At 43.9% G+C, this 15,300-nt stretch overlaps 1 protein-coding gene across 12 annotated transcripts in view; it reads left to right on the top strand.

Moving 5' to 3' along the window:
• Window positions 1-15,300, top strand: part of LOC135905513 (cell adhesion molecule Dscam1-like) — a 910,071-nt gene that overhangs the window by 849,854 nt on the left and 44,917 nt on the right. For all 12 annotated transcript variants that reach the window (XM_070535540.1, XM_070535538.1, XM_070535541.1 and 9 more), the window contains 3 exons: window positions 7,555-7,986; window positions 9,644-9,805; window positions 14,500-14,793. In XM_070535540.1, the coding sequence (XP_070391641.1) occupies window positions 7,555-7,986; window positions 9,644-9,805; window positions 14,500-14,793 (888 nt within the window). The remainder of the gene's footprint in view (window positions 1-7,554; window positions 7,987-9,643; window positions 9,806-14,499; window positions 14,794-15,300) is intronic.

A 15,300-nucleotide genomic window follows, 5' to 3' on the forward strand; every position in this document is an offset into this window, starting at 1 on the left:
TTGGCCTCCGCCGTGCATCAGTCGTCGCACTTGCATGAATGGGATTCGCGGAGATACGAGTCTTACACTCACCGCATTAAGTTGTGGAAGGTGCGCTGGTCTCGAGGGATATTTGTAACCGTTTGTTGTCGAAATAACAACCAAAACAAGCGCGAACGAGACCGACCCAACAGAACCAAACAGGCGCGGGCGAGAGCTGTGGCGCGAGCAGACGATAGTACGAAACGAGCGGATCGGCTGAGACCAGACACGAGTGCGCATCGAGCCGTAAGGAGGGTCCGCATGACACCAGCATCGCGCGCGCACGTCACTGAAGGGGCCGCTCTCATTGGTCTCCGCCATTCGCGGCTCGCGTCCTTCGTCTCCCACTCCAGCGAAGGGGGGCGGAGCTGGTTACGAGGCCGACGACAACGCCGACGCGAAACCCAGGAACGGACGCCAAAGAGCTGCGCTCTAAAAAGTGAGAAAGTGTGTTTTTAGGGCGCATCAATAAATATACGTGAACTCACAGCGGCCGAGGATCGAATCCTCGTACCTCGCTTTCATTAACAGCACGCAGTAGACATCGGTGTTCCACGGCGAGTTAAAGCTTTTTAAAATGCACTAGATTCCTCGGTTCAAATAGGAGAAGACCATAGTTACGAATAAACGCGAACAACATCGTCTTCTTTTCGAAATATACTTGTCTGTCAGCATCATCATTGTAGTCGTCTCACTTAGATTACGGTGAAATGATGACACCTTTTTCCTTCATTTATTTCTTAGTGGGGTGGGCTATCTCTTCACCCGCACAAATATCACGAAGAAATCTAAAGCTTGTACTATACGGCCATAGTGCAATGGGTCGGTTTGTATGATAGATGTTAACAAGACAGTCTTCTACCGCGGCCATTTGTACGCGATCTACATTTCATTTCCTCATTCTCTGCCTATTTTGTTCCTTTTCACTTCCCCTCTCTTTAGGCTCTTTTTTTATTTATACTCCCTAACCCTTTCCCTACTTTAAGAGTAGCCCACCAGAACAGTCACTGATTAACCTCTCTAAATTTCTATACATTTTTTAACTATCTTTATCTATATTGATGTTGACTACTTCGTTTAAATACCATAACCAAAGTGAAATTAATGTGCGCAAAAAAAGTCACAAGAACATCTTACACGCGCTTCTTCAAAGATGGCAGTTGCTATGGACTACCTCATTTCAGTGACTATGGCATCCTACCACGGCTTAGTCAGAATTAGGGCTCTACTCTCGTCTGGCCGCCAAATTTTGAGAAAGGAGCTACTGACCCGGAGCCCTTTATACTTCCACAGGCAGAGATCTACTGTCTGATGCTTTACTTTCAATACACGTACAACTTCCAAGCCGCAAGAACAGCACATTACAGAACGTTAGCAACTAAGATGACCGAGAATGCGCCTCATTTATTCAGAAATAATTAAATACAACGCATCACTATTTCCTGTGCAGGTAATGCAGACAAAGGAAAGCAAGGAGAAGGATTTCAAAATTAGAGAAAATAAAAAAGAAGATTGACTGTACAATTGCTTTTTCCCCCCCTTGACTGACGGACACAAATGCTGTCCTATTTAGAAGCATAATTTTAGATGCCGAGGTAAGGCTATTTAAACCAACATACTGAAGCAAGGTATTTTTTTCCTTTTTCATTACAAACACATAATTTCGGTTATCCAGTTACATCGCCCTCCTCTTTTTGCCAAACTAAATCAGGTAATAATGAATATTGAGCGATTGCTTACGAGAAGAGCAATTGACTCGAATAGAAAATATTTTGACGAAGACGCCGTGGGTGAAAGTGCAAAATGGTCAATAGAAAAAAAAAAGCTCCAGAACTAGCAGCCACAGCAATAATAGAAAGAAAGTTAGAAGAGGCTTAAGCTTCTCCTTTAAAAGCGGATAAAGAGTGGATTGGGAAAATAATAGGAGACATAAACTGCGGATCGTATTTATTTATTTATTTTACTTATTTATTTATTTATTCATTCATTCATTCATTAATATATTTATTTATTCATTCATATATTCATTTATTTTTGTTACATACGTTATTGCCGACTGCATGGTATTCTCGTGTGCACGTATACATATCTAATGGAGGTCCAAAACCCAAGACTAGCAAGAACACTTTTTTTTGTAATTCACAGCCCTTACAAGGCTAACGGAGGAGCAATGAATTGCAGTCAAGAACGAAGGTAGATATATAGAATTGTTGCTATACGAGGGGCGATAAGCACGCCATTATCAAATCAACTCCCTCCGGGGCGAAATCACAGTCGTACCGTGGGACATAATTGTTGGCGTTGTTGTGCAATTATACAGAAACGTCCACAGGTGCACGAAATCATAAGGAATGAAGAACTTAAGAGGGACGTTTTCTTGTTTTTATTTCTTCGGTACAATGATGCTTTCAAGGCCACTTCCTGACAGTTGGCCCAGACTATTCACTGTTTTGCATTTAGTTTGACACATTTATTACCTATTGAAATCATTTTGATAACATAGATACAGCTGTATACTCGACGTCTTCATTTAGATGGCTTTATGACACATTATTCTCTCACACAAAAATCCCAGAGAAGAAGAAAGCCGTAAGTAGGTTACACGCAATCCAAAATCGCTTTGATTGGCTTCCCGTTAGCCGTTCTCTCGGAGAACATGAAATTGCACGAAGGCACTTAGTATTCTGATCAGGCAACGAAGCGCTAATTTCCTTGCTAATTGGGATATACGAATGATTTCAAATCTCATTACACTGCTCCAAGCGCATCAGAGCCGTTTCGCGTTGAAGAAAGTAACAAATGCTTTCCTTCATCTAGGTGAAATTCCCCAGTCAAGCGTGCTCTGCAGCAGATAGTCTGTTTACGCACATAAAAATAAAGTACCGGATGAACAAGAAGGTCTTCCTACAGAGGGCAAGCCACTCATCTACGTAGAAGCACGCGAATGCACAAACAGTTTCTCAGAAGCCCGCTCAAAGTTTTTGAGGTGCTTGCGACAACGGGCGGTTCTTGCAACACGCGAGCGCATGCTGGTGACGCCAGGCAACGTGTCTACGTTGTCATCCTGTCAAGGCACTACGCATTTGTCGGTGTTAGAAAGTGGCCGCAATTTCGCGACACTGTCTCACGTAATGACGACGCCCGGCGTTCCTGAAACTGCAGCGCTAAGTAAACAGCCCCGCTGTCGTCTTTCTTTTTATCCGCTTTGTTTTCGCCAACACAGTTCGTGTTCATAAATTGCCCGTCTTCTTAGTGCTTACGAAGGCGCTCATTCCTTGCGATAAGTTGACCAGATATTGTATCCGAATCGCAGCCAGCAATCAGTGAAGAACCTTTCTCGGTAAGCTTCGCGCTTGTAGCACCACTTTCGAGAAGTATGGGCTGAAAACGTGTGGCGAAATTATTTCCTGCTTTCGTTCAAACTTTTTGTGCACTGAATTGCTTCCACATTACGAATACGTATTGCGTGGGACCACGATGCATTGCCCAGAGTGATTTTGAATACTTATAGCTCAAAACTTCTGCGGTGCACCGAGTTTCGAGCAAGAGGTTGGGCTTTGAACACCGCATGACTTCAAGTTTGCGATTACAAAATTCCCCTAATAAACATTAACAACAACAAAATAACTCTTCCTACTCATGATTTACGCGCAATTTCCGATGGCCGTCACAGCTATGAAGATTGGCCAGTAAATCTTATCATGCACTTTGTCTATTTATATTATTCTCACTTACCAGTAGAAGCAAAACGAAGAATTCGCACGTTTAAGTTTTGTGTAATCATTTGTGTTTTGTGTGCAAGTATGAAATCGCCAACGAATTGAACATTGTAATTGTTACCCGCTGCGGAGGCTTAGCGGCTCGAAGCACAGGAACGCTGAAAAATGAAAAGCAGTTTTGCAGAAGTCCGCAAAGTGGACGAAGAATCGTGAAAGACAAGAGTTTTCGTCTGCCCCGAAGTAGCCGCCGAGCCTGCAAACGAAAGCCAATATGGGTTGCCCAGAAAGAGAAACACATTTCGGAGAGCCTCTCTGAAACTCTTTCTGATACTCTTTTAGAGAACGTTTATGATTCATTTTCTTGGAGGCCCACCGAGGCTTCCTTTGTATATAGTTTCTTGCCGAAGTCGGGTGGGGTCAAGATTTCCTTTTATGAGCGTTTCTCCGCATTAAGTGTTTCGGCAGAACTTATTTGCCGAAAGCTTCGTTAGAACGAAATAAACCGTAATTGTCTAATGGTTTTGCTACGCCTGCGACTTTTTTATTTTTATTTCTCTATTTGCTTTTGCGGTTTCTCCAATACGGGTAAATCATTGGGTTAAATGTTTCAAAGGAACATACCGATTGAGAGACGCTTAGTAGAGGCGTGCTTCGTTTATATCTGAACCACCTGGGATTCTTTAAATCCCATAAATTGTAAATTCGTAAATCTAAATAAATTGGCGTTTTGTACATTCCGGCCCAATATAACTGAGGGCGCCGAAGTCGGTAACCGAATTTTTTTCGACAGCATAATGCCATAGACGCTGAGTCACTGCGGTGAGGGAAAGTTCGATTAGAGGCTCTCTATACGCTTTCTTTTTATGTGTCATGCCTTCCACGCAATTTGCGCCACAATCTAAAAGAAAAATAATTATGCTAGTGCCGAGTAACTGGAACGAACCAAAGTAATTTTGCGTGCCGTGACTTGACGCAAGTCAGAATAGTTCTTGTATTTCGCCTGATTACATTGTTACACATTATTAATTAATCAATTTCTCAAATTTCGAGCAAAAGTGTCCATCTAAAAATTGTAGCGATTCCTGGAAAATTCCCCGATCCAGCGTTATGTTGCTCAATATGCGCTACATAAAGTTTTTTTTTTTTTACAAGTCTGAAAGAAAGCTCGCGAAACACGAGAAAGCGCCACGCGACTAGCCTTGCTGCACTCCAACACGTATTGAGTGACAGAAGGCTGGACCTAGAATAATCTTCTTCAGGGTAGTCAACAACTTTCTCATTGACACTTTTGCTATGAATATAGTATATGCGAAGTTGATTAAATAATACTAACAAATATGTACCTAGGTCAAATACAAAAAAAGAAGATTGCCTGACTTGCTCCACGCGACGACAAACAGTACCTTGGTTCTGTCCATCTACGTGGCATGTGCATATTTGCATACCTTGGCACAACTTACGTGGGACACATGGTTACATAAATAACTACACAGGCAGTATGTGAATTTATGGCCGAACACTTTTTGTGAGTGAATGTTCAGACTTTTTGAAAACAACCTATATAGAAGTCAGTGAATCGCAGTTGAACCCAATAAATAAAATGAAATATAATTCTCTGGTGCACTTGTGCCATGTTTCTTTGTCGTCCCTTGTTTATCGCGCTATTTTTTGTCATTATGAACTTCTCGTCGTAGCCACTGTGCTATATTGCCGCGTAGGTAGTGACGAAAAAGGGAGAAAATAGCGCTAACATCTTGAGTTCAGAATCGTTTCACTGGGACGAACTTCTCCTTTGAATGACAGGTAATGACAAGCGTGTGCATTTGGGCTGGTTAGCTTATGACTGGAGCGGAAACAAGTCAAAATTAACTGGGTGGGCGAAATAGACAGACCGCGGCACGTACTGGTTATTAGTTAGCGCCGTTATCTGTTTTTTTCTCACGTCCTGTCATTCCCGCTGTTCCCGATAAAAACTGAAATTCCAATGATAGCGACCGAAACCTCTCGTCGAATGTAATATTAGGTGTCAAATAGGTCTCACATATACGGATGTTTTACGGTTCCGTCCATGACAATCTCTGCGGCTCTCGCATGCATACGAGAATGTAAGCTCAGCTCCATCTGTGACGCTCACGCAATCTGAGCAGACGCTCCTTTGATTTAGATTTGACGCCAACATTAAGGGATTTCGGGTTCCTGCAGGTGCGTCTCGCAACGAGCGACGTTGTGATAACAGTGATTATCAGTCGTAGACGGAAACCAGCAAGAAAAGTAACATAATGACGTCCGTGGCAATATACTTAGGTCGCTGTAAAAGTCTTAACGATGTAATTGCCGTCTGTTTGAGGGTATTCTTTTGGAGTTGATAAAATGTCGCTAAACTTGATAGGCGACTTCAATCCTAATACGTAGCTTCTAAGGACATACGTTCCTACATGAGGTTTTTGATATGATTGCGCAAAACGTTTCTTCGTTCGGCACACTTCACTCGCTGATTTCTCCTTGTCGGCGATGAGCCGTCGAATCTTTTCTTGCGAGTCGCTATCACGGATGGGTAGCCACCATATTTTCGACAGCGTCTTGACAACCAACGGCGGCTTTAGGAAGTGCTTCTACAGATGAAAAGATTGCGAAAGAGTTTTCCTGCTGTGTGAGCAAGAATGTCTAGACGGAAAAAAAAGATTATCGGGCAAAAGGCGCCCAGAGCATCGGAAAACGAAGCTTCAGTAAGAGCGACTACTTAAGGCATCTTTCGGGCGCAGATAAGATCATGCTTTCAGGAATGTGATGCCGGCGTAAGTGCTCTTCTAGCGTCTGTTAGCAGCTGTATATGCACTGTATATTTGGAGTCGGCGCACTCCCGGAGATAGCGGCAGCCATTTATTTTAGATTAGAAAGTTCGCGTCCCCTTTCTGCCTGTTAATGTCTGATTCCAATCGCTACTCATTCCGGTTCTCGGCGTATCGGGCTAAACGTGTTCATTATTTCTTGCAAGGCTCTGTTTCAATATTTGTGTTGCGTTTAACAAACGCTAATGACAGTTAAAAACTAATTGGTCCCATGGCAATCTTCAATTTTCTGCTGCGCTTAGTTGTGACTATGTCCATTCCCGTATATATTTTGAACAAGCTCTGGAGCACTTGTGTATGAACTTCAGTTATAGCTTAGCGATAAACTCGTCAGTCTCTTTCATTAACCGTTTTTTTTTCTAACAATAAGCGATTTCATTGGTTTTCTTGAGCTCTTTGAATGTTTATTTTTTTTTGTTTAGGCATCGTGTAATCTCTTTCAATTCAATGGCGCATTTCCCTGCACAGTTTCATCGAATGTAACTTTCCCCTTTTTCCTATACTTGCTGCAATTTGTGCGAATTTAACATAACAATGAAAGGAATTACGAATGCCAAAATACCGGCAAGAAAATTACAAAATCAGGCAATAAAAAGACTGAGAAGAAAGAAGTCGCAGTTTCGCCCTAAAGGCGAAGCATTGATTGCAATGGGAAAATATTGGGCCGCTAGCTGTACGAAGTAAGGATAGCAGTTTTATCGGCCATATAAGCTTGTACACATAGGCATACTAACTAGATTGACAAGTATGAAACTAGATGGCAAATCACGCGCGCACAAGCAAACGTAAAGACATCTCAGTCGACGACCGCGGAAGTTCGCTGTCGAAACGCTGGAGCGAGGAAGTGCGGCAGCAGTGGCGAGCGAATTGACCTTCATGCTGCGTCTCGCATCAACGCGAAATCTGTCGCTTCCCTGTTTCTTCTTACTCTTTTCCTTTTCCTCTCATTACACTTTGTTATTCAGATCAAGCGCCCAAGCTCAAGTCAACCTTTGAGGAAACGACAGTACGCCCGGGAAAGCCCGTGTCACTGCGTTGCGTTGCATCCGGGGACCCTCCTCCTCGCATCACGTGGTTGCTGGATGGCGTGTGGCCCATCGATTCCCGACATGGCCGGGTTCGCGTTCGAACGACGGGTGCGGACGCCAGTTCTGGCATCAGCGGAGCTGAGGTGTCCAGCACGCTGTCCATCTCGTCGGCTGAGGTCCAAGATGGCGGATCGTACTCGTGCGAGGCGTCTAACTATGCCGGCGTGGCTTCGCACTCGGCTCGCATCAACGTGTACGGCTCGGTTTACGTGCGAGCGCTCGGAAATCTGTCAGCGCTGGCAGCAGGTACCTTCTCGGTACAGTGTCCGTTCGGCGGTTACCCCTTTGGACACGTCTACTGGGAGAAAGGTGAGCGTGCGTCGAATGTGCTGTTAAGAGAACAAAGATAAAGTTGTAGACGGAATAAGCTCTTCACTGTTGTTGCACGAGTGTCTCTTCAAGCAAAAAATTAAAAAAAAACTTGCATAAGTTCAAAAAGAATTGACCTTAAAATAATATTTTATATAGGTCTCCAACCTAATGTTTCAACTTTAGCTTTCAAATTCACGTGCACTAACAATAAAAACGTTATTGATGCGAAAGCATAAAATGGTCCATTGAGCAAAAACGCCGCCGTCTGTAGCAGTGAAACTGCAGCTAAATTCCGAGTGGCTACATTGCCACGTCGCGAGCGCTCCTCGATGGAGTTGAGCGGGTGAAAGAGAACACCTGCTGCCACGATAGCACGCCTGTTGTTGAGTGAGAGGAGAATGCTCTCGCAAACCGACGCGCGCTGCGCATATGTAACCCCCGCAAAGTGTAGCTGCTGGTCGCGCCTGCCGGCCTTGGTGGCCCTCTCGCACCCAGTGCAAGCGCGTGCGAGAGACATGCTTGATTTCTCAGCAAAATCATCCAAATGATTTCGGTCTGCAGCCTACGAGTGAGGGTGCGAGAGGGAAGTACTTGATTTCTCAGCAATATTGGGCAAATGATTCCGGTCTACAGCTAACATGCTAATGTAGACACTGTAAAACAAGGGTAACCAGAACCAATTTAATCGCGAAACTCGATAACACACCCCGCTGCAAAACTCAAAAACAGTAGTAATAGCTCAATACTTCAGGAGGGTGGTGGTGGTGTTGCAGCAGGCGAGGTTAGCCTGTGATGCATAGCAGGCAATTGTTCCGCCTGAACCTCCTGTGAGTTGAACTCGAGTAACGCTCAGCGGCGTTCAGTTGGACAATAAAGCTTTCGCATTCACAACTCATAAGAAGTGTTTAATTATACTCGGAGTTTTCTTTTTTTATTTTATTTATAAAGTAACTTTTGTATGTGTTTTACACCGACAGTTAGAAATCACCAGTTGAGTTTAGGAATGAAAAAAAATTATTCCATGCTATTGTACCTAAATAAGACATTCTGTGCAGAAAACTACGGTGTTTACCATTTTAAGAAGCGCCAATTCCGTCATGTTCAAAACAGAAAGAATTAACATTAAAATTTGCCACTTTGACGGCAACGTGTCAAACGAAGCAGCACAAAACTAAACAGCGTTGTTCTCAATAACTGTGGTTAATTTTATCCCATAATGCGCGGGGAAGAAATCAAGAAAATCCTATGTTAATCTTCTTTTGCAATATATTATACATTAAAGCACGATCAAATATCCCTGCTTTCGCGTCGCTATCAGAGTGCACACCCTCTAAAGCTCTATCATTCTGAATGCGGATATTGGCAGCTGTCATGCTAACAATCATTGAGAACTCTAGAACCTCTGGAAATGCGAAGCTTAAGAGCAGCTTGTTACAGAATAGAAAGTATATGACCGGCAGTTATATTATATATCATAATTGAGGGGATGGTACCGTCCTGTTCGCCGCAATCATTGACAGCGATGGTAGCTTATACCAGGAAAAATGAATTCACTTTCGACCTAAGTTGTTCTCACTTTCCAGCATATTTTTCTTCCAGAATCTCAAGCAGTCTGCTCGTCGGTTTTTCTTTCGCCCGTCGGGAAAATGCGCAGATGGAAGGCGGCTCCCGCTGAACCAACGCCAGACGGTGTTCCCCAACGGGACGCTGCAGATCCAGGGCACGGATCGGGAGCACGACCAGGGCGAGTACACGTGCACCGTGCATGGACCAGACTCCCAGATCGTCCACCGAACCATCTCGCTCCACGTGCGCAGTGAGTTTCAACGAGTGGCCGAAAAAAAAGAAGAGATAGAAAAAACAACAACCTTAAGTTTGAATTGCAACTTATGAGGGGGGACCCAAAAGTGATGAGAATTGCTTGCTTTATTTCGATTCTCCTTTCGCAACTTCTAAAGCAATGATCGCCGTCAAAGTGTTCTCTTTGGGCTTTTCCAAACCACAATGATTTATTCCAGCGATTTACTTATTGCTCAAAACGGCTTCTAATTAAGCAGGGAGGAAGGCTTGTCATTCCATTTTTGTCAAAAAAGTGCTTCATGCTCAGTTCTCCCTGGACGAGCGCGTTCTCGTGGTGCAAAAGCCACTCGTCTGTGTCCTACAGATTGGGCCGTGTCGTTCCAACTTCTTTGCAGAACCACTTGGGCCTTTCACCCTAAAAATGCGGTTCGACTGCCTCACGTTGCGACACAAACTTGGCCTTTGATTAAAAGGACATAATAATAACGCACAATTCCGTATTTATGCGAAGCGAAGCTTTTGTGAAGTGGTAGGTAAATAGCTACAACATTTCCAGTTTCGTTTTTGCGTTTTGGATGCAAAAGAAACTGGTGCACGCACGTGTTTTCGCGCACCCGTGATGTGACACCTGCGTGACAATCTCAAAAAGCTAATTTGTGTCGGCCCTTATGACCGGCCCTTGTCGTCACTCTGGAAGAAAGATGGAGCGATGTTTGCAGGACATATACAAATGCTGGCACCACGTGTAAGATGTACATTGTAAATTACTATTCGCGTGGACATGGAAGGACAAAGCGTTTGAAGCATCTACGCGTAATCTACTACTCTAGGACACTAGTTGTTGTTTACATGTCTTTATTCACATTTTTTTGTTCTAAAGGGCTGCGGTGTCTTGATCTGAGAAAGGATGGAGGTGAAAACAAAAGAGAGACAGTGATCACGTTACACAGTCCAAGCTTATTTTCCTTTTTGCCTCCTTGAATAGCATGTTAGAGAGCCCAAACATGGTTGAGGAAAACAAAGCGGCCGAAAGAAGTAGCAGGCTGCAGCATCTACTTTTAACGCTCTCAAGATAGAAACTTTTCGACTTTTTAACCAGTTTTGGAATATTTGCGCACGGTTGCCCTGTCAAGTGGGCACTCATTGCCACTCATCTAGCATTCACTCCATCCTCTTTGCGCTTCCGCACTAACCTCTGTGTATGATTTATTAAATAATTCACCCTTCTTTAACTTCACTTCTCCATTCAGAACGTGGGTGTAATGACGAAGGAGGAAGGTCGGTTCGAAATGCAGTTCGCACAGGATCAATAATCTATCGACAACTCGTTCAACTTTATAAGGCTTTCACATAACAAGGAAGGCTGTTTAATGAGAGGGTGCATGAATTTTCTTATTATTTCTGCAACCCAAGAAATACAAAGACACCACATGATGGATTAGAAACTCAGTTCTATGTCTGTTAGAAAGCTCAAGAAACATGACACGGGAAAACACAATATGGTAACAAAGCACCACCTCGTCAGAGAATATTGTGTCATGCGACGAAGCCTAATATAGTAGAATATTTCTGTTCTACCTTTCCTTGCCTCGTTTTTCATTTCGCAATACAATGTTGCCTTGTCAGCGCATAGAACTTTATAAGTACGTTATTTAAATCTGCGCTATGTTTGTTGCAACCTACTGTTTCTCGTCGCTTTCTAATGCTTATGTCTTGAGCATGCATCGAAGTTGTTCTCTACAAACTGACACGACGGTTGGCACCGAGAACAGAGGAGATTCCGCATCGCAACCGCCAGCTACTGTAGTTCCACCCAAAAGCAGGCATCGAACAAACCGCGCTAGCGCCACCTGTCATCATCATCTATTACGTATACACACAGCACCGTGTGCTACCGACGCGATGCTTCCACTTACCCTTCTTGCCGCCATCGCTTCAACTTAAAATACTCCCCCCCGTCCTCCACCCGAAAATAAAAAAGAAACAGCTTGATGCAGATACGTTTTTTCACATGCACCATCACATAACTGACGCAGACATCAACAGAGGCTCTAAAGAGGCGACAGAATCCAAAAAGGCACGGAGCTTACAGTAGCTTAGGCCGTTCACCGAAGGTTTTCTTTTGCATTGGGTATGAAAACGTTCAGGCTAATGAATTAAAGGGAAATATTAAAGCGATGTTGGGAGCCGGCAAACCTTTATACATGGACGCTGCTTGGCCAGTTCATAGTTTGCGCGCAAGCCAAGTGGTGCGCGCTAGTATTAACTACTCTTCTTGCCTCCATAAAAAACATTCTCGTCGCTACTGCCCCCTTGTAAGGTAAGCGAGCTCTGCTAGTTCATTTTACCTCGCGTAATGTTTGGAACCTATTCGAATTTTTCTTTATTCTAAATGTTTCTCCGTAGAAAACGCGAGAAAACTTTACTGACGCTAATTCATTTGGCAGTACGTATATATTCGGGATGAACGCTTCAAAACTAGCGCTGGTATTTACATATTTACTAAATGAAGGTACCTTCACTACTGTCGCGCTTCGGTTTCCTTAATGGAATACTAGTCACCTATTTATTATTTAAACGTTTCGGTAGGTTTATTTTATTATCAGATTAACCAATTTTTGAGACTCGTCGAGCAAGCAGTACCTGCCTCTTCCAGTAGTACTATAAATAAAAGGTGAACTTGTGCTTTTTGCCACTTTGAAAAGCGACGGTATATGTCAAAGGACTTACGTGCATGACCCATAGAAGATGTCAAATGTTGTATTAATTACCAGAATTGGGACCCAGTAAAAAAATATATAAAGGAGGCACAACAAAAGCAACATATACAGGCCACAGTTCTGGCAATTAGTCACGGACTATAGCTAGCCCAGCAATGTGTTTTATTGAAACAAGATTATTTACTTAAACAAGATTATTTAGATTATTAGGGATTATTTACTTGTCCCGCTTCCGAAATAAGCTACGCACGGTCACATACACTGAGCGCAAAGTAAAACGGCTTGGTTACAAAACTGCTGGAGAAAGCACCGCGCGAACACGGGACATTGGCCACGCACCTTACGCCACCGAGCCGTGGTCTCTTGCTCAACTTTATCGTAGCTTCTCGACTTTGTGCTCCTGTTGCAACCGTTCACCGCTGGCTCTGGATCCGTGCTTTGCGGAGCAGCTGTCGCCCGAACCTTGAGGTGCACGGTAGTGGCACGAGAGAGCTGAACTATACGCCAGATGGCGAGGCTGAGGATCCTGACAAAGGCACCGAGAGAAGTGTGCGACTCTCACGCTGTGTGTTTTTCTTTCTTCTTCTTTTTTTTTTTGCTTTTGGATGAAAAGCAGCCTCCCCATAACTCTGACGCAGCCAGCTGCGGAGTTCAGGCGATCTTAGGTCGACGGCATAACCGGCGTTAAGGGCGCCCCATGCCGAACCGATCGTTCACCCCCTCCACCCCCCACCCCCCCTCACGCAGTGTGTAGAGTTTTCCACACAATATTTGTCTTTGTTGAAATTGTTTTAATCCTTCGACAGCGTTTTCTTTATGTCCTGTTACTGGGTGACACTCCGCGAACGTTATTCACGAATGCTACGCAAAGAACGTCAGCATGCGGCAACTTTGAGACGTTACTATAAATCAAGATATATTTAGAACCATGCAGATAGATACATGTTATCGCGCATGACTCGTCGCAGCGGGAGTGTTTATTAACTGGCTGGTGTTCTTGCAAGGACAAGGTTAGAACCATGTAGGCTTGAATAGAACTGCACAGTTGCTTCAGGTAAAACAGGATTCACCTTGTTTTTCGAAACACAAGAATTACTCAGGGCTGCTTTGCTGTTTGTATTTTCCCACAGTGGCCTGAAGTAAAATACGGCTGCAGAGTTTAAAACGTCTGAACAAAAAGTCAGCAAAATGTAGAACTTAGAAATTTTTATCGATCAACCAGTTCGGGCAGAAGAAAAGGAAATGAGTTTAAGCATGTTGTCTAACGAACCGAGTTATGTTGGATAGGAAACGCAACAAACACATGTTCCACAAGAAAAGGATGTTTGCAATAAAATAGACCACTTTCTATTACTTTCAATATTACAAATACCGTAAAAAAAGTCAAGTTCAAATTTATCTTCGCGCTCTATGCACTATAAGCGACCCCTCAAAGACCTATGAAGAGAAAATAAATGCGGAGGCACGGCTTTCTAAGTTTTGTTCCTCATATTTGATTAGATAGTTTATTATGATCTGCAATATTTTGAGCGTATACTGGCTGAGTCATTCAAAAAATTTAGGCCGTGTTTACTTTCACGTTGCAGGGATTTAGTGTACAGTACGTGGCAGCCGCAGAACAACATTAGACAAGGATACGGGTTACTTTCCAACAGTGGTTTATCGGGGGAAAAAAGCAGTGAGTTATATGGGTTATGAGAAAGTATAGGAGGCTTAAAAAGCGACAAGACTTAAAAACAAACGCCTTCTTGCTGCACTGCTTGCTGCTAACCTGTATAATTAACCACATGTTCACAATAAATCTCATTTTAAAGTTAGCGCTCGCGCCTGTCTGATGTCGTCCTGTTGTCACTACTTGACGCTGTATACGCCTGTGAAATGCCTAATAGGATATTACAACTAGCCCAATCCGTCACTCTTCTTTAGACGACTACGTTCGTCCTGAGGAGCGCTCAGGAAACGTTGACTCGTCGTTGTTTGTTGCCCGCAGGTGGACCGCAGATCACGCCCTTCGCTTTCCAGGCGAACTTGCACGAAGGCGTGCGCGCGGGCCTCACCTGCCTGGTGCACGCCGGCGACCCTCCCATTCGCGTCGAGTGGCTGCGGGACGGCAAGCCCCTTGTGCCCGGCGCTCACGCCGACGTGTCCATCATGACCGACGAGGGCGGCTTCGTGTCCACGCTGACGCTGAAGCGCCTCTCGTCTCGACAGAACGGCAACTACACGTGCAGGGCCACCAACCAGTACGCGTCCGCCGAGCATTCCGCCGAGCTGCTTGTCAAAGGTAAGTGCGCTGAACGTTTGAACCCAAAGCGATGAACGTGTGCCCAATCTTCGTCGCGTTTGCAGAATCTGGCTAGAAATAATACACAGCACGTTTTGCAGAGCTGATTTCGGGCCTACATGCTACTACACAGTTCAACAAACTTAGATCTAGTTGAAGCTCACTAGATACCGTACATTATCGCTGAATGAGTCAGTGAATTACGTCCGCTAATTGTTGTCAGACGCGAAACATTCACCATCAGCTTATTTTTGCGTCCATATTTACACCCAGATGTATTTCTCTCCTAATATATTATACAAAAGCTAAAGATTCGTAGAATTCCTTTGAAAAATGCCGTAGGAGAAAAGTCTATGTTTAATTTATTAGTGGCTTCCCAAAAGGCAACCGTAAGAAACTGAGATGCACTCACTGCTTCACCAACTATTACAATGACGCCTACGTTTCCTGTCAAATGTAAATAATGTGACTGTGGAACGTATGTAAGCAGAACAAAGGGACGAGCCC

Source organism: Dermacentor albipictus, chromosome 3 (genome assembly GCF_038994185.2).
Source record: "Dermacentor albipictus isolate Rhodes 1998 colony chromosome 3, USDA_Dalb.pri_finalv2, whole genome shotgun sequence".
NCBI lineage: Eukaryota > Metazoa > Arthropoda > Arachnida > Ixodida > Ixodidae > Dermacentor > Dermacentor albipictus.